Source organism: Geotrypetes seraphini, chromosome 2 (genome assembly GCF_902459505.1).
Source record: "Geotrypetes seraphini chromosome 2, aGeoSer1.1, whole genome shotgun sequence".
NCBI classification, from domain to species: domain Eukaryota; kingdom Metazoa; phylum Chordata; class Amphibia; order Gymnophiona; family Dermophiidae; genus Geotrypetes; species Geotrypetes seraphini.
The window spans coordinates 7967105-7991651 of NC_047085.1; the positions used below are offsets into that span (position 1 = coordinate 7967105).

The window sequence follows — 24547 nt, forward strand, 5'->3', positions numbered from 1 at the left end:
TCTGTCTTCACTTTCGGCAGTGATGGCTTTGAGGATTTTTATCATTTCTTGGACAGTCAAAGACCCTTCTTTGTACTTTGCCAACAGCTCTTTCCTTTTCTCTTCAGATACGTATTCAGAATGAAGAATGTCCCAGATGGAGGGATTTTGACCTTGAAGTTTTCCCGTACTGACATCAATGGTTGTTGATTGTAGAGTGGTTTGCATTTGTTCATCAGTGTGTGTATGATCTCTTTTGTTCACCTCGGAAGGCTTCTTCTCATTGCCCAAACTCTTTGCAATGCCGCTGCTGCATTTTTCTCCTTCTTTTTCGATCACACTATTGATAATCTGTGCAATGTCTGCCACCTTTAACTTGTGGTTCCTCAAGAGATCTTTTCTACTCTCCTCTGAGATAAATTTAGAGTTTAGAAACTTCCACACCGAGATCTTTTGCCCTTCATATTCTCCAGTGAAGGCGTCAATTCTGATAGAATTTAGGGCTTCCTGAATTTGATCTTCAGGTTGTGAGAAGCCAGCAGATGTGGGTTTAGGCTCCTTCGCTTCATTACCTATGACGTTGAGTTGATATCTGGCACCTTTTGCTTCTTTTTCTTCAATGATAGAAATGATGACCCTGAACATTTCCTCTGTGTGCATATTCCCTGTTTCATACTTCTCCAGTATCTCTTTCCTTTTATCTTCAGGAATATATTTTGAATTTAAAAGGTCCCATACGGAAAGTTTTTGTCCTTTGAATTCACCTATAGGAACAGTGATGATGTTAGACTGTAAGACAGCTTGAATTTGTTCACCTGGCTGATGGTGCTTGGCCTGAAATGTGGTTGCTTTGCTGTCTTCCATTGCTTGATCCAAACTCAGACTATTATTTTTATCTTCTGTTTCCTTAATTATGGTGATAATGGATGTTGTAAGTTCTTCAGCAGTTAATTCCCCTGTCTGGTACTTCTTTAGAAGATCTTTTCTTTGTTCTTCAAGAATGTATTGAGAATGAAGCAGTTCCCATAAAGACACTGTCTGCCCTTGAAAATGACCTTGCGTAACGTTAATTGTTTTGGACTCTAGGGAAGCTTGCCTTTGCTTGTCTATTTGGAAGAGGACTGATCTTTTGTCCAGAAGTTCAAGCATATGTAATCCTGTGCCTGGGTCTTTAACACATTTCTTCAGGAGTTGTAAATAAGTAAGGTTTTCATGAGTATTGGGGTCAAAGAATCCTTTAGTGTCATCAGTGGGGTCAGACAGGATCTGATTCATTTCCTCATCAAAATAGCTACGCTTGTAAGCCACCTCCACAGGGATACGGTGACTCTGCACTGGATCAATGATACCCCCAGTTGCAATTTGGGCTTCCAGCAGACGAATTCCGTGCTCTTTCACTATCAGATCTTTTTTCATGGCTTGGAAAAGGGAGATTTTGTCCCCTGTGTAGGGGTCAATGTAACCTGTGACGCCTCTTTCTGCAGAAAGAAGTTTGCCATGCAGTTCGGGTCCAATTACTCCGGCTGATAGTGCTTCATCTACTGAAAGTTTCTTATTTTGCAAGGGATCAATGATAAATCCTGTTGCAGCCTGAGCCTCCAGAAGCACCAGTGCAGTTCCTGGTCTCAGAATACCTTTCAACATGGCCTTGTAGATGCTCATTTTTACCTTAACCAATGGGTCTTTCAAGCTTGGGACAAGCACGCCTGCTATACAGCTTGTTCCTTCCAGATATTTCTTTACAGAATCCATTTGTGTTACCTCTTCAACTGTTTTGCTACCTTGGGTCAGTTCAGTAAGCATAGTCTGATCAATAATTGCAGAACTGAAGAGCTCAGATGCTGTAACTTGCCTCCGGAGTCCTTTAAATTTGAGCTTGCTGATTCTGTCTTCAGTTTCTTCAACGATAGTGGTTATATTCCTGATGAGCTCATTTTCAGTCAAAGTTCCAGTTTTGAATTTCTCGATGAGCTCCTTCCTCTTCTCTTCAGATAAGTATTTAGTGTTGAGTAGCTTCCACACAGAGAGGTTTTGACCCTTGAATTGACCTACAGTGACATCAACAGTCAGATTATCTAAGGTTTTCTGAAGTCCTTCATCTACATGAAAGAGGTCTTTGTCCCTAGGCTTACCTAGGCCTTTTACGTTTTGTTTGGCACTCTCCTCTTCCTTCTCTTTGCTGTAATTCATTACCAGCATTTCTTTTATACTGAATTTGTACTTCTGCTGGAGGCTTTGTCTTTCTTCTTCAGTTATATATTTGGAGTGGAGAAGATTCCACAGGGAAACTTGCTGCCCTTGGAAATCGCCAACAGATACATCAACGGTGATAGATTGCAAAGCTTTTTTTATGTCATCATCTTGGAAAGGGGGATCAACTGTAAATAACTTTGGTGTTGTCATCGCTTTGCTTATTACTTCTTCTTTAGGTTCACCCGATTTCTCGTCAGCTTTCTCAACAAGAGTGGTGATAATTTTCATGACATCTTCCAAAGACAATTTTCCCATCTTGTATTTGGCTAAGATTTCTTTCCTTTTGTCTTCTGAGATGTGTTCTGAGTGCAAAATTTCCCAAACAGAATATTTTTTATCTTTAAGTTGTCCTACTGTGAGAATAATTTTTTCAGAGAGTAAGGAATTCTTGACTTTTTCATCTACATTTGACATGGCCTCCTCTTTGACGATATCTCCTACTTTATCGCAGTCCTTGCTTTTGGCTTCTGTATTTTGAATGGTAGAAAGAATAATCGAGTTAAGTTCCTCAGTGCTCATATCACCTGATTTGTACTTCTCTAAGAGTTCCTTTCTTTTCTCTTCACTGATGTACTTGGAATGGAGAAGTTCAGATAACGTCATTGTCTGCCCACGCATGGGACCCACAGTAAGAGTAAGTTTTGTGGAATCTAGAGCAGCTTTTATTTGGTCTGTTTGGCAGGGTGTTGCCTCTTTTTGCAACCTTTGAACCTCTGTCTGACATATGTTGGCATTAACTGTTTCAGATTGAAGTGTTGTTTTTACTTTGTGGAGAGAGGTTGTACCTTTCCCTAAAACTTCAAGCATGCTCAGTCCAGTGTCTGGGTCTTTAACACATCTCTTGAGGAGCTGCATATAAGTTAGATTTTCATGAGTATTGGGATCGAAGAATCCTTTGGTGTCATCAGTGGGATCAGAAAGGATCTGATTCATTTCTTCATCGAAATACCCTCGTTTGTAAGCCACTTCCACAGGGACACGGTGACTGTGTACTGGGTCAATGATGCCTCCAGTTGCAATCTGTGCTTCCAGGAGACGGATACCATGGTCTTTCAGTATCAAATCCTTTTTCATGGCTTGGAAAAGGGAAAGTTTGTCTCCAGTATAAGGATCTCTGTAACCTGTCACACCTCTTTCTGCTGAGAGAAGCTTTTCGTGCACTTCGGAACCAATTAATCCAGCTGTTAATGCTTCATCTACGGACAGTTTCTTATTTTTCAGGGGGTCAATCATAAATCCAGTGGCAGCTTGTGCCTCTAGAAGGACAAGGGCAGTTCCTGGTCTCAGAATACCTTTCTGCATGGCCTCATAGATGCTTATTTTAGTTTTCTTTGATTGAAGTCCTTTTGAAGGTAAAAGAATTCCAGCTATGCAGTTTGTCCCTTCAAGGTATCTCTTTACTGAATCCAGTTCGGTGATCTCTTCCACAGTTTTACTACCCTGGGTGAATTCAGTTAGAGTAGCCTGATCGATAATCTTAGAGGAGAGCAGTTCCGACACTGTAACTTTTCTCCTGAGGCCTGGGAACAGACGTTTATTCTTTCTGTCTTCACTTTCGGCAGTGATGGCTTTGAGGATTTTTATCATTTCTTGGACAGTCAAAGACCCTTCTTTGTACTTTGCCAACAGCTCTTTCCTTTTCTCTTCAGATACGTATTCAGAATGAAGAATGTCCCAGATGGAGGGATTTTGACCTTGAAGTTTTCCCGTACTGACATCAATGGTTGTTGATTGTAGAGTGGTTTGCATTTGTTCATCAGTGTGTGTATGATCTCTTTTGTTCACCTCGGAAGGCTTCTTCTCATTGCCCAAACTCTTTGCAATGTCGCTGCTGCATTTTTCTCCTTCTTTTACGATCACACTATTGATAATCTGTGCAATATCTGCCACCTTTATCTTGTGGTTCCTCAAGAGATCTTTTCTACTCTCCTCTGAGATAAATTTAGAGTTTAGAAACTTCCACACCGAGACCTTTTGCCCTTCATATTCTCCAGTGAAGGCGTCAATTCTGATAGAATTTAGGGCTTCCTGAATTTGATCTTCAGGTTGTGAGAAGCCAGCAGATGTGGGTTTAGGCTCCTTCGCTTCATTACCTATGACGTTGAGTTGATATCTGGCACCTTTTGCTTCTTTTTCTTCAATGCTAGAAATGATGACCCTGAACATTTCCTCTGTGTGCATATTCCCTGTTTCATACTTCTCCAGTATCTCTTTCCTTTTATCTTCAGGAATATATTTTGAATTTAAAAGGTCCCATACGGAAAGTTTTTGTCCTTTGAATTCACCTATAGGAACAGTGATGATGTTAGACTGTAAGACAGCTTGAATTTGTTCACCTGGCTGATGGTGCTTGGCCTGAAATGTGGTTGCTTTGCTGTCTTCCATTGCTTGATCCAAACTCAGACTATTATTTTTATCTTCTGTTTCCTTAATTATGGTGATAATGGATGTTGTAAGTTCTTCAGCAGTTAATTCCCCTGTCTGGTACTTCTTTAGAAGATCTTTTCTTTGTTCTTCAAGAATGTATTGAGAATGAAGCAGTTCCCATAAAGACACTGTCTGCCCTTGAAAATGACCTTGCGTAACGTTAATTGTTTTGGACTCTAGGGAAGCTTGCCTTTGCTTGTCTATTTGGAAGAGGACTGATCTTTTGTCCAGAAGTTCAAGCATATGTAATCCTGTGCCTGGGTCTTTAACACATTTCTTCAGGAGTTGTAAATAAGTAAGGTTTTCATGAGTATTGGGGTCAAAGAATCCTTTAGTGTCATCAGTGGGGTCAGACAGGATCTGATTCATTTCCTCATCAAAATAGCTACGCTTGTAAGCCACCTCCACAGGGATACGGTGACTCTGCACTGGATCAATGATACCCCCAGTTGCAATTTGGGCTTCCAGCAGACGAATTCCGTGCTCTTTCACTATCAGATCTTTTTTCATGGCTTGGAAAAGGGAGATTTTGTCCCCTGTGTAGGGGTCAATGTAACCTGTGACGCCTCTTTCTGCAGAAAGAAGTTTGCCATGCAGTTCGGGTCCAATTACTCCGGCTGATAGTGCTTCATCTACTGAAAGTTTCTTATTTTGCAAGGGATCAATGATAAATCCTGTTGCAGCCTGAGCCTCCAGAAGCACCAGTGCAGTTCCTGGTCTCAGAATACCTTTCAACATGGCCTTGTGGATGCTCATTTTTACCTTAACCAATGGGTCTTTCAAGCTTGGGACAAGCACGCCTGCTATACAGCTTGTTCCTTCCAGATATTTCTTTACAGAATCCATTTGTGTTACCTCTTCAACTGTTTTGCTACCTTGGGTCAGTTCAGTAAGCATAGTCTGATCAATAATTGCAGAACTGAAGAGCTCAGATGCTGTAACTTGCCTCCGGAGTCCTTTAAATTTGAGCTTGCTGATTCTGTCCTCAGTTTCTTCAACGATAGTGGTTATAATCCTGATGAGCTCATTTTCAGTCAAAGTTCCAGTTTTGAATTTCTCGATGAGCTCCTTCCTCTTCTCTTCAGATAAGTATTTAGTGTTGAGTAGCTTCCACACAGAGAGGTTTTGACCCTTGAATTGACCTACAGTGACATCAACAGTCAGATTATCTAAGGTTTTCTGAAGTCCTTCATCTACATGAAAGAGGTCTTTGTCCCTAGGCTTACCTAGGCCTTTTACGTTTTGTTTGGCACTCTCCTCTTCCTTCTCTTTGCTGTAATTCATTACCAGCATTTCTTTTATACTGAATTTGTACTTCTGCTGGAGGCTTTGTCTTTCTTCTTCAGTTATATATTTGGAGTGGAGAATATTCCACAGGGAAACTTGCTGCCCTTGGAAATCGCCAACAGATACATCAACGGTGATAGATTGTAAAGCTTTTTTTATGTCATCATCTTGGAAAGGGGGATCAACTGTAAATAACTTTGGTGTTGTCATCGCTTTGCTTATTACTTTTTCTTTAGGTTCACCCGATTTCTCGTCAGCTTTCTCAACAAGAGTGGTGATAATTTTCATGACATCTTCCAAAGACAATTTTCCCATCTTGTATTTGGCTAAGATTTCTTTCCTTTTGTCTTCTGAGATGTGTTCTGAGTGCAAAATTTCCCAAACAGAATATTTTTTATCTTTAAGTTGTCCTACTGTGAGAATAATTTTTTCAGAGAGTAAGGAATTCTTGACTTTTTCATCTACCTTTGACATGGCCTCCTCTTTGACGATATCTCCTACTTTATCGCAGTCCTTGCTTTTGGCTTCTGTATTTTGAATGGTAGAAAGAATAATCGAGTTAAGTTCCTCAGTGCTCATATCACCTGATTTGTACTTCTCTAAGAGTTCCTTTCTTTTCTCTTCACTGATGTACTTGGAATGGAGAAGTTCAGATAACGTCATTGTCTGCCCACGCATGGGACCCACAGTAAGAGTAAGTTTTCTGGAATCTAGAGCAGCTTTTATTTGGTCTGTTTGGCAGGGTGTTGCCTCTTTTTGCAACCTTTGAACCTCTGTCTGACATATGTTGGCATTAACTGTTTCAGATTGAAGTGTTGTTTTTACTTTGTGGAGAGAGGTTGTACCTTTCCCTAAAACTTCAAGCATGCTCAGTCCAGTGTCTGGGTCTTTAACACATCTCTTGAGGAGCTGCATATAAGTTAGATTTTCATGAGTATTGGGATCGAAGAATCCTTTGGTGTCATCAGTGGGATCAGAAAGGATCTGATTCATTTCTTCATCGAAATACCCTCGTTTGTAAGCCACTTCCACAGGGACACGGTGACTGTGTACTGGGTCAATGATGCCTCCAGTTGCAATCTGTGCTTCCAGGAGACGGATACCATGGTCTTTCAGTATCAAATCCTTTTTCATGGCTTGGAAAAGGGAAAGTTTGTCTCCAGTATAAGGATCTCTGTAACCTGTCACACCTCTTTCTGCTGAGAGAAGCTTTTCGTGCACTTCGGAACCAATTAATCCAGCTGTTAATGCTTCATCTACGGACAGTTTCTTATTTTTCAGGGGGTCAATCATAAATCCAGTGGCAGCTTGTGCCTCTAGAAGGACAAGGGCAGTTCCTGGTCTCAGAATACCTTTCTGCATGGCCTCATAGATGCTTATTTTAGTTTTCTTTGATTGAATTCCTTTTGAAGGTAAAAGAATTCCAGCTATGCAGTTTGTCCCTTCAAGGTATCTCTTTACTGAATCCAGTTCGGTGATCTCTTCCACAGTTTTACTACCCTGGGTGAATTCAGTTAGAGTAGCCTGATCAATAATCTTAGAGGAGAGCAGTTCCGACACTGTAACTTTTCTCCTGAGGCCTGGGAACAGACGTTTATTCTTTCTGTCTTCACTTTCTGCAGTGATGGCTTTGAGGATTCTTATCATTTCTTGGACAGTCAAAGACCCTTCTTTGTACTTTGCCAACAGCTCTTTCCTTTTCTCTTCAGATACGTATTCAGAATGAAGAATGTCCCAGATGGAGGGATTTTGACCTTGAAGTTTTCCCGTACTGACATCAATGGTTGTTGATTGTAGAGTGGTTTGCATTTGTTCATCAGTGTGTGTATGATCTCTTTTGTTCACCTCGGAAGGCTTCTTCTCATTGCCCAAACTCTTTGCAATGCCGCTGCTGCATTTTTCTCCTTCTTTTACGATCACACTATTGATAATCTGTGCAATATCTGCCACCTTTATCTTGTGGTTCCTCAAGAGATCTTTTCTACTCTCCTCTGAGATAAATTTAGAGTTTAGAAACTTCCACACCGAGACTTTTTGCCCTTCATATTCTCCAGTGAAGGCGTCAATTCTGATAGAATTTAGGGCTTCCTGAATTTGATTTTCAGGTTGTGAGAAGCCAGCAGATGTGGGTTTAGGCTCCTTCGCTTCATTACCTATGACGTTGAGTTGATATCTGGCACCTTTTGCTTCTTTTTCTTCAATGCTAGAAATGATGACCCTGAACATTTCCTCTGTGTGCATATTCCCTGTTTCATACTTCTCCAGTATCTCTTTCCTTTTATCTTCAGGAATATATTTTGAATTTAAAAGATCCCATACGGAAAGTTTTTGTCCTTTGAATTCACCTATAGGAACAGTGATGATGTTAGACTGTAAGACAGCTTGAATTTGTTCACCTGGCTGATGGTGCTTGGCCTGAAATGTGGTTGCTTTGCTGTCTTCCATTGCTTGATCCAAACTCAGACTATTATTTTTATCTTCTGTTTCCTTAATTATGGTGATAATGGATGTTGTAAGTTCTTCAGCAGTTAATTCCCCTGTCTGGTACTTCTTTAGAAGATCTTTTCTTTGTTCTTCAAGAATGTATTGAGAATGAAGCAGTTCCCATAAAGACACTGTCTGCCCTTGAAAATGACCTTGCGTAACGTTAATTGTTTTGGACTCTAGGGAAGCTTGCCTTTGCTTGTCTATTTGGAAGAGGACTGATCTTTTGTCCAGAAGTTCAAGCATATGTAATCCTGTGCCTGGGTCTTTAACACATTTCTTCAGGAGTTGTAAATAAGTAAGGTTTTCATGAGTATTGGGGTCAAAGAATCCTTTAGTGTCATCAGTGGGGTCAGACAGGATCTGATTCATTTCCTCATCAAAATAGCTACGCTTGTAAGCCACCTCCACAGGGATACGGTGACTCTGCACTGGATCAATGATACCCCCAGTTGCAATTTGGGCTTCCAGCAGACGAATTCCGTGCTCTTTCACTATCAGATCTTTTTTCATGGCTTGGAAAAGGGAGATTTTGTCCCCTGTGTAGGGGTCAATGTAACCTGTGACGCCTCTTTCTGCAGAAAGAAGTTTGCCATGCAGTTCGGGTCCAATTACTCCGGCTGATAGTGCTTCATCTACTGAAAGTTTCTTATTTTGCAAGGGATCAATGATAAATCCTGTTGCAGCCTGAGCCTCCAGAAGCACCAGTGCAGTTCCTGGTCTCAGAATACCTTTCAACATGGCCTTGTAGATGCTCATTTTTACCTTAACCAATGGGTCTTTCAAGCTTGGGACAAGCACACCTGCTATACAGCTTGTTCCTTCCAGATATTTCTTTACAGAATCCATTTGTGTTACCTCTTCAACAGTTTTGCTACCTTGGGTCAGTTCAGTAAGCATAGTCTGATCAATAATTGCAGAACTGAAGAGCTCAGATGCTGTAACTTGCCTCCGGAGTCCTTTAAATTTGAGCTTGCTGATTCTGTCCTCAGTTTCCTCAACGATAGTGGTTATAATCCTGATGAGCTCATTTTCAGTCAAAGTTCCAGTTTTGAATTTCTCGATGAGCTCCTTCCTCTTCTCTTCAGATAAGTATTTAGTGTTGAGTAGCTTCCACACAGAGAGGTTTTGACCCTTGAATTGACCTACAGTGACATCAACAGTCAGATTATCTAAGGTTTTCTGAAGTCCTTCATCTACATGAAAGAGGTCTTTGTCCCTAGGCTTACCTAGGCCTTTTACGTTTTGTTTGGCACTCTCCTCTTCCTTCTCTTTGCTGTAATTCATTACCAGCATTTCTTTTATACTGAATTTGTACTTCTGCTGGAGGCTTTGTCTTTCTTCTTCAGTTATATATTTGGAGTAGAGAAGATTCCACAGGGAAACTTGCTGCCCTTGGAAATCGCCAACAGATACATCAACGGTGATAGATTGCAAAGCTTTTTTTATGTCATCATCTTGGAAAGGGGGATCAACTGTAAATAACTTTGGTGTTGTCATCGCTTTGCTTATTACTTCTTCTTTGGGTTCACCCGATTTCTCGTCAGCTTTCTCAACAAGAGTGGTGATAATTTTTATGACATCTTCCAAAGACAATTTTCCCATCTTGTATTTGGCTAAGATTTCTTTCCGTTTGACTTCCGAGATGTGTTCTGAGTGCAAAATTTCCCAAACAGAATATTTTTTATCTTTAAGTTGTCCTACTGTGAGAATAATTTTTTCAGAGAGTAAGGAATTCTTGACTTTTTCATCAGATTCTTTTTCATCTTCCTTTGACATGGTCTCCTGTTTCACGAGAGGCCCTAGTTCTGTATTCTGAATGGTAGAGAGAATAATCGAGATAAGTTCCTCAGTGCTAATATCACCTGATTTGTACTTCCCTAAGAGTTCTTTTCTTTGCTCTTCAGATATATAGATTGAATAGAGAAGTTCCCAAACAGAAACTTTTTGTCCTTGGAAATGGCCTACACTTACATCAATTTTTTTGTCCCGTAGAATGGTTTGCAACCTTTCAGGAGTCTGTGATCTAGGTGCACTTTTCTCCAAAGGTTCAAGCATATACAATCCAGTGTTTGGGTCTTTTGTGCATCTTTTAAGGAGCTGAGTATAGGTGAGATTTTCATGTGTACTGGGGTCAAAGAATCCTTTGGTGTCATCATTGGGATCAGAGAGAATCCGATTCATTTCTTCATCAAAATAACCACGTTTGTAAGCTACTTCCACAGGGATACGGTGACTGTGTACTGGATCAATTATGCCTCCGGTTGCAATCTGTGCTTCTAGCAGATGAATACCATGGTCTTTCACAATCAGATCTTTGTTCATGGCTTGGAAAAGAGAGATTTTGTCTCCCGTGAAAGGATCTATATAGCCTGTCACCCCTTTTTCTGCTGAGAGAAGCTTTCCATGCAATTCTGGTCCAATGATTCTTTCTGCTAGTGCTTCATCTACTGTAAGTTTCTTATTTTCCAAGGGGTCAATGATGAATCCGGTGGCAGCCTGAGCCTCAAGAAGTACCACTGCAGTTCCTGGTCTTAGAACACCATTTGTCATGGCCTTGTAGATGCTCATTTTTTCTTTCCTGAGTGGTTCCTTTTTTGAAGGTACATAGACTCCAGCTATGCAACCCGTTCCTTCTAAGTATCTCTTTACCGGGTCCATTTTTGCTATTTCATCTGTTGTCTGCTTGCCTTGTTTCAGTTTTTCCAGTATATTCTCATTAATAATCTGAGCACCGAACAGTTCAGAGGCAGTAATTTGTTGTCTTAGTCCCTTGAACCAAATGTTGCTTTGAGATTTTTCTTTTTCATCAATGATTGCTAAGATAACATTAATAACATCACGTTGGATTGCTGAAATATCTGTTTTGTATGTCTCGAGTAGCTCTTTTCTTTTTTCTTCTGAAGTGTATTCAGAGCAGATAAGTTCCCATACCGAAAGAGTTTGACCTTTATATTTTCCTACTGGTATTTTAACAGTGGTGGACAGCAAGACATTTTTGGTTGGTTCATCCATGAAGAAGTAATCTTTTTTTTCCCCCACCACTTGTAGTAAATACAACCCAGTGTCTGGGTCTTTGATACATCTGTCTATTAACTTCCTGTAAGTTATCTTTTCTTGTGTATTGGGATCAACATATCCTTGTTTGCCATCTACTGGATCAGAGACCATGATGTTCATATCTTCATCAAAATATCCCCTTTTGTACGCTACTTCCAGAGGGACACGGTGACTATATATTGGATCAATGATGCCTCCAGTAGCCATCTGGGCTTCTAGCAGACGAATTCCTTGATCTTTCTCTATTACGTGTTGCTGTATAGCTTGGAAGAGAGAGATAGTGTTTCCTGTGTTGGCATCTGTATAACCAGTTGCTGCTTTCTCTGCAGACAGAAGCTTTTCTTTAATTCCTTTTTCTATTATTCCTTTGGAAACAGCTTCATTTATAGAGAGCTTCTCATTTTTCACCAGATCGGTGATGAATCCAGTGGCAGCCTGGGCTTCCAAAAGTGAAAGTGCAATATCCATCGGTAAAATACCTTTCTTCATTGCATCACTGAGGCCCATCTTCTCTTTTGTGTCTGGCACAATCACTCCACCTATGCTGCTGGTTCCTTCCAAGTATCGCTTTATGGCATCAGCCCTGGCCACGCTTTCCACTGTCTTTGCGCCCTTCTGTAGCTCATCAAGTGTCTTCTTGTCAATAATCTCAGCATTGAACAAGTCTGCGGCTGTAACCTCTTTTCGAAGGCCTTTGAACTTTAGAAGATGGCTTTTAGCTTCAGTTTCCTCAATAATGGCAGTAAGGGTTGCGTTGAGTTGTTGGACGGTTAAAGCTCCCTGTTTGTATTGTTTGATTAGCTTTCTTCTTTCATTCACTGAAATATATTGAGAAGAGAGAATGTCCCAAAGTGATATGGTTTGATTTCTGAACTTCCCTACAGGCATTTGAACGGACTTGGTGCATAAATCTTGTTTTATCGTATCATCAATATAAAAATACTCTTCTCCCTTTGTCACCACTTGAAGCATATATAATCCAGTCTCTGGGTCTTGCACACACCTATCTATGAGTTGCAAGTAGGTCAGATTTTCATGAGTATTAGGATCAAAGAATACTTTAGTGTCATCACTAGGGTCAGCGAGGATCCGGTTCATTTCTTCATCAAAATATCCCCTCTTGTAGGCTACCTCCACAGGGACACGATGGCTGTGCACTGGATCAATTACGCCTCCAGTTGCAATCTGGGCTTCCAACAACCGAATACCATGACATTTCAGGATTAGGTCTTTGTTCATAGCTTGAAAAAGAGAGATCTTTTCCCCAGTGGATGGATCGTAATAGCCTGTTATTGCTTGCTCAGCACACAGAAGTTTTTCATAGATTTCTCGTCCAACCAAACCAGCAGATACTGCCTCATCTACTGAGAGTTTCTTATTCTGCACCGGGTCAATGATAAATCCAGTTGCTGCCTGTGCTTCCAGAAGTACCAGGGCAGTTCCTGGTCTCAAAATATTTTTAAACATTGCTTGATAGATACTCATTTTTTCATTTTTGGATTGTAGGATGACTCCAGCTATGCAATTACTTCCTTCAAGGTATTGTTTTACTTTGTCTATTTTTTTTACCTCTTCTATGGTTGTCTTGCCCTGACTAAGTTCATCAAGTGTTTTCTTGTCTATTACGTCTGACTGGAAGAGATCGCTTGCTGAAATCTGTTTTCTGAGGCCCCTAAAGGAGATTTTCTTAGCTTGATCTTCAGTCTTCTCTATGATGGAGGTAACAATGCTGATGATTTTTTGAAGCAAATCTGAATTTTTTGATTCATACATCTCCAGCAACTCTTTCTGCTTGCTTGGGGTGATATATTCTGAGTTCAGTAAGTCCCAAAGAGAAACTGTTTGTCCTTTGAACCTTCCTACATCGAGAGTGACCATCACAGATTTCAGAACGTTTATGGTATGCTCTTGGGTGTAAAAACCTGGATTTTCTGAGAGGGACAGCAAGTGAAGGCCAGTCTCTGGGTCCACATAGCACCGTTCTTTCAGTTGCTGATAGGTATGATTTTCTTTAGTGTCTGGGTCAAAGAAGATTTTAGTGTCATCACTGGGATGCAAGAGGCTCTGGCCGATTTTATCATCCAATAATCCTTGCTTATAGGCTATATGAAGAGGAACATGGTGGCAGTACTTTGGATCAATAATCCCTCCTGTGGCTAATTGGGCTTGCAGCAGGGACATTCCGTCTTTCTTTGAAATTAGGTCTTTGTTTATTGCTTGACACAAAGAGATTTTGTTTCCTGTATATGGGTCTATGTACCCAGTTACGGCACTTTCTGCCACAAGTAGCTTTTCATGGAGCTCAGGACCAATGACGCCTGCTTTGATTGAATTTTCAACGTCATATTTCTGATTCTGGATGGGATCAATCAAAAACCCAGTGGCCATTTGAGCTTCTAATAGCCTCAGTGCAGCTCCAGGCATGAGTAAGTGCTTCTTCATAGCTTGATACACACTCATCTTCTCGTTAGTGGGCTGTAGATAAACCCCTGCAATACAACCTGTACCCTGCAAATATTTCCTCACACTGTCCATCTCTGACACTTCTTCTACTGTCTTCACACCCTTGGCCAGCTCTTCAAAAGTCTTTTCAGAAATTATGCCCATATCCAGTAGCCAGACTACAGGTATTTTTCCTCGCATGCCTTCCAATGTGATATTAGTTGTATGTTTTATCTCTTCTTCTTTGATAAGATTTAAAACCATAGCAACAAGCTCATCAATAGCTATCTTCTTTGATTTGAATTTTGCAAAGAAGTCATCTCTCTGATCTTCAGTGAAATAGCCAGAATGGATCAACTCCCACAATGTGACTTTTTTTTCCTCAACCTTGGTCGTTTTGAAGATGTGTTCTACTTGCTCATCCGTGTACATGCTATCCACCTGAGCTTGCAAAATGGTCTGTGGCAGAGGCAGTAAGTGGAAACCCATCTTTTCATCTTTTTGAGATCGCTCAATTAGCTGGGCATAAGTTACCTTCTCTCTGGCATTTGGATCAAAGAATGCTTTAGTATCATCTGTAGGTTTGGAAAGAGTTTTGTGCATTTCTTCATCAAAATAACCAATCTTGTTGGCAACTTCTGTGGGGAGGTGGAAACCATGGATCGGATCAATGATTCCCCCTGTCGCGATTTGAGCTTCGATAAGCTGAACACCTTGCTTGTTATCAACCAGACCCTTTTTCATAGCTTGGAAGAGGGAGATCTTTTTTCCTGTGTATGGGTCATTGTAACCAGTAACAGCTTCTTCGGCAAACCCTAGCTTTTCATGGAATTCAGTTCCAATAATCCCTTTTATTACTGCTTCATCGACAGACAGCCTTCGATTGTTCACTGGGTCTATTATAAAACCTGTTGCTGCCTGAGCTTCAAGCAGTGGGAGGACAGCATCTGGCATTAAAACATTCTTCTTCATAGCTTCATAGAAATTTATCTTTTGGTTAGAAGGTTTTAGTATGATGCCACCAATGCTACCTGTACCATACAAGTATTTTTTTACAGAGTCAGTTTTAAGCAGTTCCTCGGAGGTCAGTTTTCCCTCTACTACCTGTTCAAACAGATTTTGGTCAATGATTTTGGATTCTAGCAGCTGGTTGAGTGGAACATTGCCCCGTAATACTGGGAAAGTGATACCTGTCCATTTTTTCATCTCTTCTTTCAAGATGTTAGTGATTTGTTCCAACGTAAGCTTTCTCAGTCGAAACTGATTGAGCAAATCTCTTCTTTTTATCTCACTGAAATATTCGGAGGTGATTAGTTCCCACAGAGAAAGTGTTTGTCCCTTGAATCGACCATACTTGACTAGGATCTCTGATTTCCTCAATGCTTCTTTGGTATAGTTATCAATGCTAAATTGTCTTTTCTTACTAACAAGAGGTAGCAGACATAGTTTTGTTGAAGGCTCTACTATACACTTTTCTTTCAATTGTAGATAAGTAAGGTTTTCATTGGTATTTGGGTCAAAGAATCCCTTGGTATCATCAGTAGGATCAGAGAGGATCAAGTTCATTTTTTTGTCAAAATAGCCACGCTTGTAGGCAACTTCTACGGGGATGCGATGGCTATTGACTGGGTCGATGATGCCTCCAGTGGCAATTTGTGCTTCAAGGAGTCGAATCCCATGTTCCTTCACAATCAAGCCCTTATTCATTGCTTGGAAAAGGGAAATCTTTTCTCCTTTGTAGGGATCTTTGTATCCAGTTACAGATTTCTCAGCTGACAGCAGCTTTTCATAGAGATCTGGGCCAATCACATTTGCTCTTAGAGCCTCATCTACTGAATACTTTTTGTTTTTAGCTGGATCAATAATAAATCCAGTTGCAGCTTGTGCCTCCAGAAGGATAAGAGATGTACCTGGTCTTAAGAGGCCTTTCTTCCTTGCTTGGTAGATCCCAATTTTTTCTTGGGAGTCTGGCAATAATAGCCCACTGATGCTTCCAGTTCCTTGAAGGTATTTCTTGACTGTATCCATGGAGGTAACATCTTGAGCTGATGCTTCCCCATGCTGTAGTTTTTCAAACAGATTCTTATTAATTATGTCAGAATTTAACAGCTGACCAGGAGTAACAGGTACCCTTAGACCCTCAAAAGTTACTTTGGTAGTAGACACAATTTGGTGAATGGTTTTAGTAACCTCATTGGCTAATGATTCAATGGACAGGGCCCTAGATTTATATTGGTTAATAAGGGATCTCCTTTGCTCAGTGTTAAAGTAATCTGAGAAGAGAAGTGTCCAAAGTGACACTGACTGTCCTTTAAATTTACTAGAATCTAAAGATGCTTTTGTTGCTTTCAGTCCTGCTTGTGTTTGATAGTCTATGAAGAAATGTGTCACTACATCTTCATCCTTTTTGTCAAAAAGTGGAAGGAGGAAGAGCCCTGTATCTGGATCAACAAGGCATCTTTGAATCAGCTGCCCGTAACTGAGATTTTCCTTTGAATTTGGATCAAAAAATCCTTTGCTGTCATTTGTGGAGTCTGAGATGAGCTGGTTCATTTCGTCATCAAAGTACCCACATTTGTATGCACTTTCCAATGGGACATGGCATCTCTTGATTGGGTCAATTATGCCACCGGTGGCAATTTGGGCATCTAGGAGATGGATGCCATGATTCTTCATAATGAAGCCTTTCTTAATTGCTTGGAATAGGGATTGCTTGCCTCCTGTGAAAGGATCTTTATAGCCAGTCACAGCTCTTTCCGCAGAGAGAAGTTTCTCACGAAGCTCTGGTCCAACAACGCCAACTTTAACAGCATTGTCAACAGAAAACTTCAAATTCTTTATCGGATCTATCAGATAGCCAGTGGCTGCTTGGGCCTCTAGAAGAACTGTAGCTGTTCCTTGCATGAGAAGGTGCTCCTTCATGGCTTGGTAGATACTTTTTCGATCACTTGTTGAAAGTAAGACAACACCGGAAATGCTTCCAGTCCCTTCCAAGTACTGTTTCACTGACTCCTTCTGAGATACTTCTTGAACTGAAATCTTTCCTTCTTGGAGTTCTTTGAAAGTGTCTTTGTCAATGATCGTGGAATCTAGCAGTTCAATACTCGTGACTGTTCCTCTCAGTCCTTGAAAAACAATTTTTAGGGGAAGCAAGTATAGCTCACTGTCCGGATCAATGAAGCACCTTTTTTTCAGCTCCTGATAAGTGACTTTTTCATTGCTATTAGGATCCAAAAATCCCTTCATATCCTCAGATGGATCAGACAGGACCAGTTTCATTTCTTCATCAAAATACCCGCATTTGTAGGCCACATGTATGGGGACACGATGACTATGTACTGGGTCAACAATACCTCCAGTGGCAAGCTGGGCTTCCAGCAGGTAAATACCGTGGTTTCTGTCAACGAGTTCCTTCTTAATAGCTTGGAACAAGGAGACCTTGTCTCCTGTGTAAGGGTCAGTGAAACCAGTTGCTGCTTTCTCTGCAGAAAGCAACTTTTCTCTCAGTTCAAGTGCCACAAGTCCATTTTTAATAGCTTTATCAACTGAGAATTTTTCATTTTTTATGGGGTCAATAATGAATCCAGTCGCTGCCTGGGCTTCTAAAAGAGGAAGAGCAGAATCAGCCATGAGGAGATTCCGTTGTGTAGCTTCACAAATGCTCAGTTTCTCCTTGGTGCTCTCCAGATAAATACCACCAATACTCCCAGTACCTTGGAGATATTGCTTGACCTGTTCCAGTTTCATTATTTGCTCTTTGCTTTTCTTGCCTTGCTTGAACTCATCATACAATGTTTGGTCAATGATGTCACTCTTAAAAAGTTGTTCCATTGTTATAGGCTGTCTCAACCCTTGCAATGTAGCTTGAAGGGGAAAGAAGCAAAGGCCAGTTTCTGAATCTATGATACATTTTTCCAATAGTTGCCAGTATGTCACATTCTCTTTAGTGTTGGGGTCTAGGTAGAATTTGAAGGTCCTTTCAGACAGGGAAAGCATTTTGTATGTTTCTTCATCAAGATAACCAAGATCGAAGGCTACTGGCATAGGTAAACGATTACCACTCACAGGGTCAACAATACCGCCAGTAGCAATTTGAGCCTCCAAAAAACGCAGGCCATTTTCTTTCACAATGAGACCCTTCTTCAGAGCTTGGAAGATAGAAATAGTTTTGCCTTGGTCCTTATAACCTCTCACCGCTTCCTCTGCAGAACGCAGCCGCTGCTGTAATTTGGTACCAACGATACCTTTCTGGACAGCCTCCACTATTGTGAGCTTCTGGTTCTTGATTGGGTCAGTGATGCAGCCAGTGGAAGCCTGAGCTTCAAGGAGGGCTAAGGCTGTTTCTTCTGACACTTTATTGTTTACAAAGGCTTGATAAATGCCCATTTTTTCATTGGTAGGTTCAACCAAGAAGCCAGCAATACTGCTTTTCCCAGGGGAAAGCGGGTTGACATTACCACAGTGGGTTGCGACCTTTCCAGACTGCAGCTCATGGAAGGTTCTCTGCAGCTGATGGTCTCCTGAACCAGACTTAGGATCAGCATTGTGACTTTGATCAGGCCAGTGACCATTTGTGAAACCTTCTTTGTGATCATGTTCGTGTCCTTGATGGAGCTCATGACCATTTCCACAAACTTCCTTGTGTTCGTGACCCTGATCACATCCTTGAGTAAATCCGTGACATTTATCGTCGCTGGGGCCATGACCCTGTGTGTGATCATGCTCATGACTTTGATCCTGTCCACACTTGTGCCTTTGATCTTGATCGTGTAAGTGTCCTTGACTCTGTCTATGATGCACTTCTTCTTGGCTGTGTCTGGACCTCCGGTCGTGACTTTGTCTTTGACTTTTGAGACCTGATGTAGCGGTTTCATGGAATGTTTTCTTCATGATGATTGACTGGTGTAATTTCTCACTGTTAAGATGTCAAGCTCTATATCTTCTCCTTTTGCTACTAACCGTCCATTTCTCCTTCGGAAAAAAGCAATGGTCTCTGTTGATAGAAAGAAAATAAAGAGCAAATAAGCAACTGGCAAATTCAATTCTTCAAGAATGAGAATATTAGAGTAAGAAAGATTGAGCCTTCACTATCTGAACTTATATTTATTCTTATTCAACATGCAATACATAAAAAAGTAAGTGTAGCAAAATATTTGCTAAAAATGATTCAGGAACAAGCTAAAATATTTTTTGTTCAAAGCCGTGTAAGGTCCTGAGTGAAAAGCATATAGGCCAGGAATAAGACAGAGATCAAACTTCACAGTGTGCATTCTGGAGAAAATGTGCAGCATGGACTGAACAGGTGCCAGTATAAAATGGAGTGGAACTGTAATTAGGGGTGATTTTATAATTGGGTGGTAGAATGGAACTTAGCTACCCAGGTGCCAATACCAACTTTTACACCAGCCATAGAGCTGCCTAAATATGGCAGGGATACAGGTAACTCGTAACTTACAGTATTCTGTACGTTACGCGTGTAAGTGGGATCTGTAAGTGGTGACTGTGGTCCAGCAGTCCGCTCACGCGGCGGCCCTCTTGTCAAAGACCAACGCCCTAACTGAAACTAGCCCTACCTACATTCCGGTTCAGCAGGAACTTGTCGAACTTGGTCTTGAATCCCTGGAGGGTGTTTTCCCCTATGATTGACTTCGGAAGAGCGTTCAAATTTTCTACCACTCTCTGGGTGAAGAAGAACTTCCTTACGTTCGTACGGAGTCTATCCCCTTTCAATTTTAGAGAGCGCCCTCTCATTCTCTCTACCTTGGAGAGGGTGAACAACCTGTCTTTATCTACTAAGTCTATTCCCTTCAGTACCTTGAATGTTTTGATCATGTCCCCTCTCAATCTCCTCTGTTCGAGGGAGAAAAGGCCCAGTTTCTCTAATCTTTCACTGTACGGCAACTCCTCCAGCCTCTTAACCATCTTAGTCGCTCTTCTCTGGACCCTTTCGAGTAGTACCGTGTCCTTCTTCATGTATGGCGACCTGTGCTGGACGCAGTACTCCAGGTGAGGGCGCACCATGGAGTATTCTGTAGGTTATAAGTGTAATAAAAGGGCATAACCACGAATAGGCCTGGTTGGGCCTGGGCCCACCCTGCAGCAGAGCACCCCTGACAGCGTCGGCATGGGGAGGGGAACAAACTGGGTTCCATGGATGCATCTCCCTCCCATAAGAAGTGCTGCTCTCTCTTTAATGGGTCCCTGGCAGCAGTAACGATTCCCACATGCTGTCTGCTGTGTCTCACCCAGGCAGAAATAGAAAGTTGTGACAGCAGGGGGTGGGACACAGCAGAAGGGAGGCTTCAGGGTTAACATCACGTAGGGTGTGGGCATCAATGCCATTGCCAATTTACTCCTTGGGATCTTGCCAGGTACTTGGGACCTGGGCTGGCAACTGTTGGAAACAGGAAATTACCTGAGTTTGTCCATCAAGCCCCTTCCCTTGTTTAAAAGCAGACTGAAAACCCACCTTTTTGATATAGCTTTCAATCCTTAACCCTACTGCTCAGGCCTCCAACCCAGCCAGCAGATTAACCCTTCCCCTCAACTTTATCCATGACATCCTGTTTGTCTGTCTAGCCTGTTTAGATTATAAGCTCTTTGGAGCAGGGACTGTCTTCTTCTTTGTGACTCTGTGCAGCGCTGCGTGCATCTGGTAGCGCTATAGAAATAATTAATAGTAGTAGTAGAGACAGGGCTTAATGGAACTTCAGTCTGTCCCAGTACAGCAATTCTTATGTTCTTATGACCTGATGAAGAGAGAGATGTTTCTTATGGGAGATGGAGAAGATACAGAAAATGCTGGATAATGAGAAGGAGGAAGGGAAGATAGAGGGAGAATTCTTGGAAGGAGAGGGGATGAAAGGAAAGATGCTGCAAGTGGAGAAGAGAAAAGAGAGGCATCGTTTTTGGACATGGTGGAGGGAGAGAGAATTGCGGGTTTGGTAGAGGAGGGAAGGAGAGAGATGCTGCATGGGGGAAGGGGCAAAAGAGGGACAATTGGAGAGGAGGAAGGGAGAATTGCGGGTTTGGTAGAGGAGGGAAGGAGAGAGATGCTGCATGGGGGAAGGGGCAAAAGAGGGACAATTGGAGAGGAGGAAGGGAGAATTGCGGGTTTGGTAGAGGAGGGAAGGAGAGAGATGCTGCATGGGGGAAGGGGCAAAAGAGGGACAATTGGAGAGGAGGAAGGGAGAGATGCGGGAAAGGGATGGAAAGGGGCACATAACCTACAGAATAGGGTCCCACTTATACTCGTAACTTACATAACTTAAACTTCACCCTTTCTCACCCTTCTCAGCTACCTTTCTGTAAGTTATGTGTGTAAGTGGCAGACACCCCTATGTCCCACCCATGCTTCCCCCGTGTACATCCCTTATAAATACACATTATACAAGCCAGTCACATCTGTACAGAGTACGAGCTGCCATAAATACATGGAACAGACTCGTGTATCTGGTATATACGTTTCTAAACATTGACGCATATAGTAGACTTCTTGAAGTTAGCCTTCGGTTTATAGATCTGCCCTGTTCGTGGCTAGTGAAGCAAGCTGTGAACTTGGGGAGTCAAGGTTCAAATCCTGCTTCTCCCACCAAGATTCTTTGTGACCTTGGCATGCCACCTCACTCTCTGTTCCCTCAGATTGTAAAGCAGGCTAGGCAGGAAACGACACAGGTATCTGAATATTAGCTTGTCTTAAGCTTGAATTCGGGAAAGCCAAGTAATACATCCAGGGGTGGCTGAAGGTAATTTGTTGCCTGACATGAGGGATCAGCTGTTGCTATCCCTCCCACCCATCCACTGCCCAAAAAGTGGTGTGGATAAAGGTGAGCCAGTTGACGTAGTGTATCTAGATTTTCAGAAAGCTCATCATGAGAGGCTCCTGAGAAAATTAAAGAGGCCACGTTCAGTTGTGGATTAGGAATTGGTTATTGGATAGAAAACAGAGAGTATTGATTTATTTTTAGTATTTATACACCAGACTTATAGCTATGTGGTTTACATTCAGGTACTCAAGCATTTCCCCCTATCTCTCTATCTAATGTACCTGGGGCAATGGGGGATTAGATAATAATAACAGTTTCTATACCGCAGGACCGTGAAGTTCTATGCGGTTTGCATTGATTAAAAATGTTACAGATTGTGTAGAACTAACAGAGTTAAAGTCTAGAGTTCAGTTATTGTGGGAAAGGCTGTGGAGAACAGATATGTTTTTGGGTGTCTCATAAATTCCCCGTAAGTATTGAGTAAGCATGAGTAATTGATTCAGATCTTTACCCCATAATTCTGCCTGATATGAGAAAAGATGTTGCTGATGTCTTTTAAATTTGCATCCTCTAACCGGTGGAGAAACAAAATGTTGAAAAGAGAAAAGGTTAGTTATATATTTGGGGGCTATACCCAATTGTACCTTGAAGCAAAAACATCCAAACTTAAACTTCACACGTGCCTCCATCGGCAGCCAATGCAGGAGTCGGTAGGAAGGAGTTATATGATCGAACTTCTTCAACCATTGAATCAGCCTGACCGCCGTATTTTGCACCAGTTGTAATCGCTGCATATTCTTCTGGGAAATTGCCAGATAGGCGATATTACGGTAGTCGAGTTGGCTCAGTATAAGGGATTGTAAATGATGGAGCATCAAAATATGCTCTAATGCAGTGTTATTCAACCTTTTTACACCTATGGACCGGCAGAAATAAAAGAATTATTCTGTGGACCGACATCGGTCCGTGGACTGGCGGTTAAAGAACACTAGGCTAAGTCGTGGGCCAGACCCCGCCCATCTCTACCCAATCTCTACCCCAGACCCCCCCTTAATAGTACTAATTGCACCTTGCATGTCCCGTGCCTCATCTAGAAGCCTTCCCGCTGACGTTGCAACATCAGAGAGAAGGCTTCCGGTTCAGGCGCAGGATGCCTCTAGGAGCCGCTGCCTGTGGCTTTGTGTACTGAATCAGTTAGGAAGAGGGAGCTGGCTCGAAGATAACGCCGCATCGATCGCACCGTGGACCGGCGGTTGAAGAACACTGTTTTGGGCCTGATGCACGTGCTGGCCCTGTGGACCGGCAGGAAATTTCTGTGGACCGGCACTGGTCCATGGACCGGTGGTTGAAGAACACTGCTCTAATGGACCGAAGCTTCCAGAGAGTAAAAAACCCTTTTTAACCAAAGAGTCCACCTAGTCTTTCATGGTTAGGCCCTGATCCAGTGTTACACCCAAAACCTTCATAGTAGATTGAATAGGGTAACTAAGTTTGTTGATGCACAGTGATGTTTTAGTATCTAGTGGGTGTGACAAAGCTACGAAGAATTTCGTTTTTTCTGAATTAAGCTTCAGTTTAAATTCTGTCATCCATTGTTCCGTCAAATTTAGTACTTCTGTTGCCATAGGAGTAACTTCTGAGAGAGAGGTGGCGAATGGGATAATGATCGTAAAGTCATCTGCGTAATTGAATAATTTTATCCCCAGTTGAGACAGTTGCACACCTAATGATGACATGTAAACATTGAAAAGCAATGGGGATAATGGTGATCCCCTGCGGAACACCAGATGGATTACTCCAGGTATCAGAGAGATTGTAATTACATAGAAACATAGAAGATGACGGCAGAAAAGGGCTACAGCCCATCAAGTCTGCCCACTCTGCTTACCCACCCCCTGTCTATGCCCTAGTGACCCAATTTTCTTATCTTGACCCTCGTAGGGATCCCACATGGGTATCCCATTTATTCTTAAAGTCTGGCACGCTGTCTGCCTCGATCACCTGCACTGGAACTTGTTCCAATGATCAGCCACTCTCTCTGTGAAGAAATACTTTCTGGTGTCGCCATGAAATTTTCCGCCCCTGAGTTTGAGCGGGACATAAGGAAACCTCGGAACCAGTCTAACACCTCTCCTCTGATACCAATTGCATCTAAGCATTGTAACAATTTCCCATGGTCCACTAAGTCGAAAGCAGATCTCATGTCAAATTGCATGATCAAGGCATTAAGGCCCCTACTAAACAAGGAATGTAAATTATCTAGGATGGCCACAATTACTGTCTCGGTGGTAAACATAGGTCTGAAACCAGATTGAGTTTCATGCAAAAGAGAGAACTGGTCAAGATATTCCATCAATTGGGTATGTACCAATCCTTCCATGATTTTTACGAAAAATGGAATTGATGCTACTGGTCTGTAGTTGGTTACTAATGCTAGTGATTCTTTATGATTTTTCGGAATTGGGGTTATTATAATGTGACTGTTATTAGTAAGGAATTTTCCATTTTTTAAATTATCGGTCAAATAATTCAACAAAGTTAGTTTAAAGTCTAAAGGGGCTGCTTTCATAATTTCTGGGGGACAGCGGTCCAAAACGCAGTATGATTTAGTGTACTTATTCAAGGCCCCTGGTGTGGATGTCTTCAATTTATACAAACTCCTCCTGAGTGAAATCACCCCCTCATTGGTGCGGATGTTTAACACTTGTACTGAGAATAGGTGCTTGCTGACGGGTTTTAATGTGGCTAAGATAGTGGTACTTCTTAAACCCATCAGAGACCCTCCACACTCCCAGGTTCATATCGGCCCATCTTGCTTTTGAATTATGAAACCAAACTCTTAGCTAAGG

General features: G+C 41.8%; 1 protein-coding gene across 1 annotated transcript in view; it reads right to left on the bottom strand.

Moving 5' to 3' along the window:
• Positions 1–24547, bottom strand: part of LOC117355972 (epiplakin-like) — a 122514-nt gene that overhangs the window by 9106 nt on the left and 88861 nt on the right. Inside the window, 1 exon segment of the mRNA XM_033935175.1 lies at positions 3–18925. Coding sequence (XP_033791066.1) covers positions 3–18822 — 18820 coding nt within the window. The 5' untranslated portion in view covers positions 18823–18925.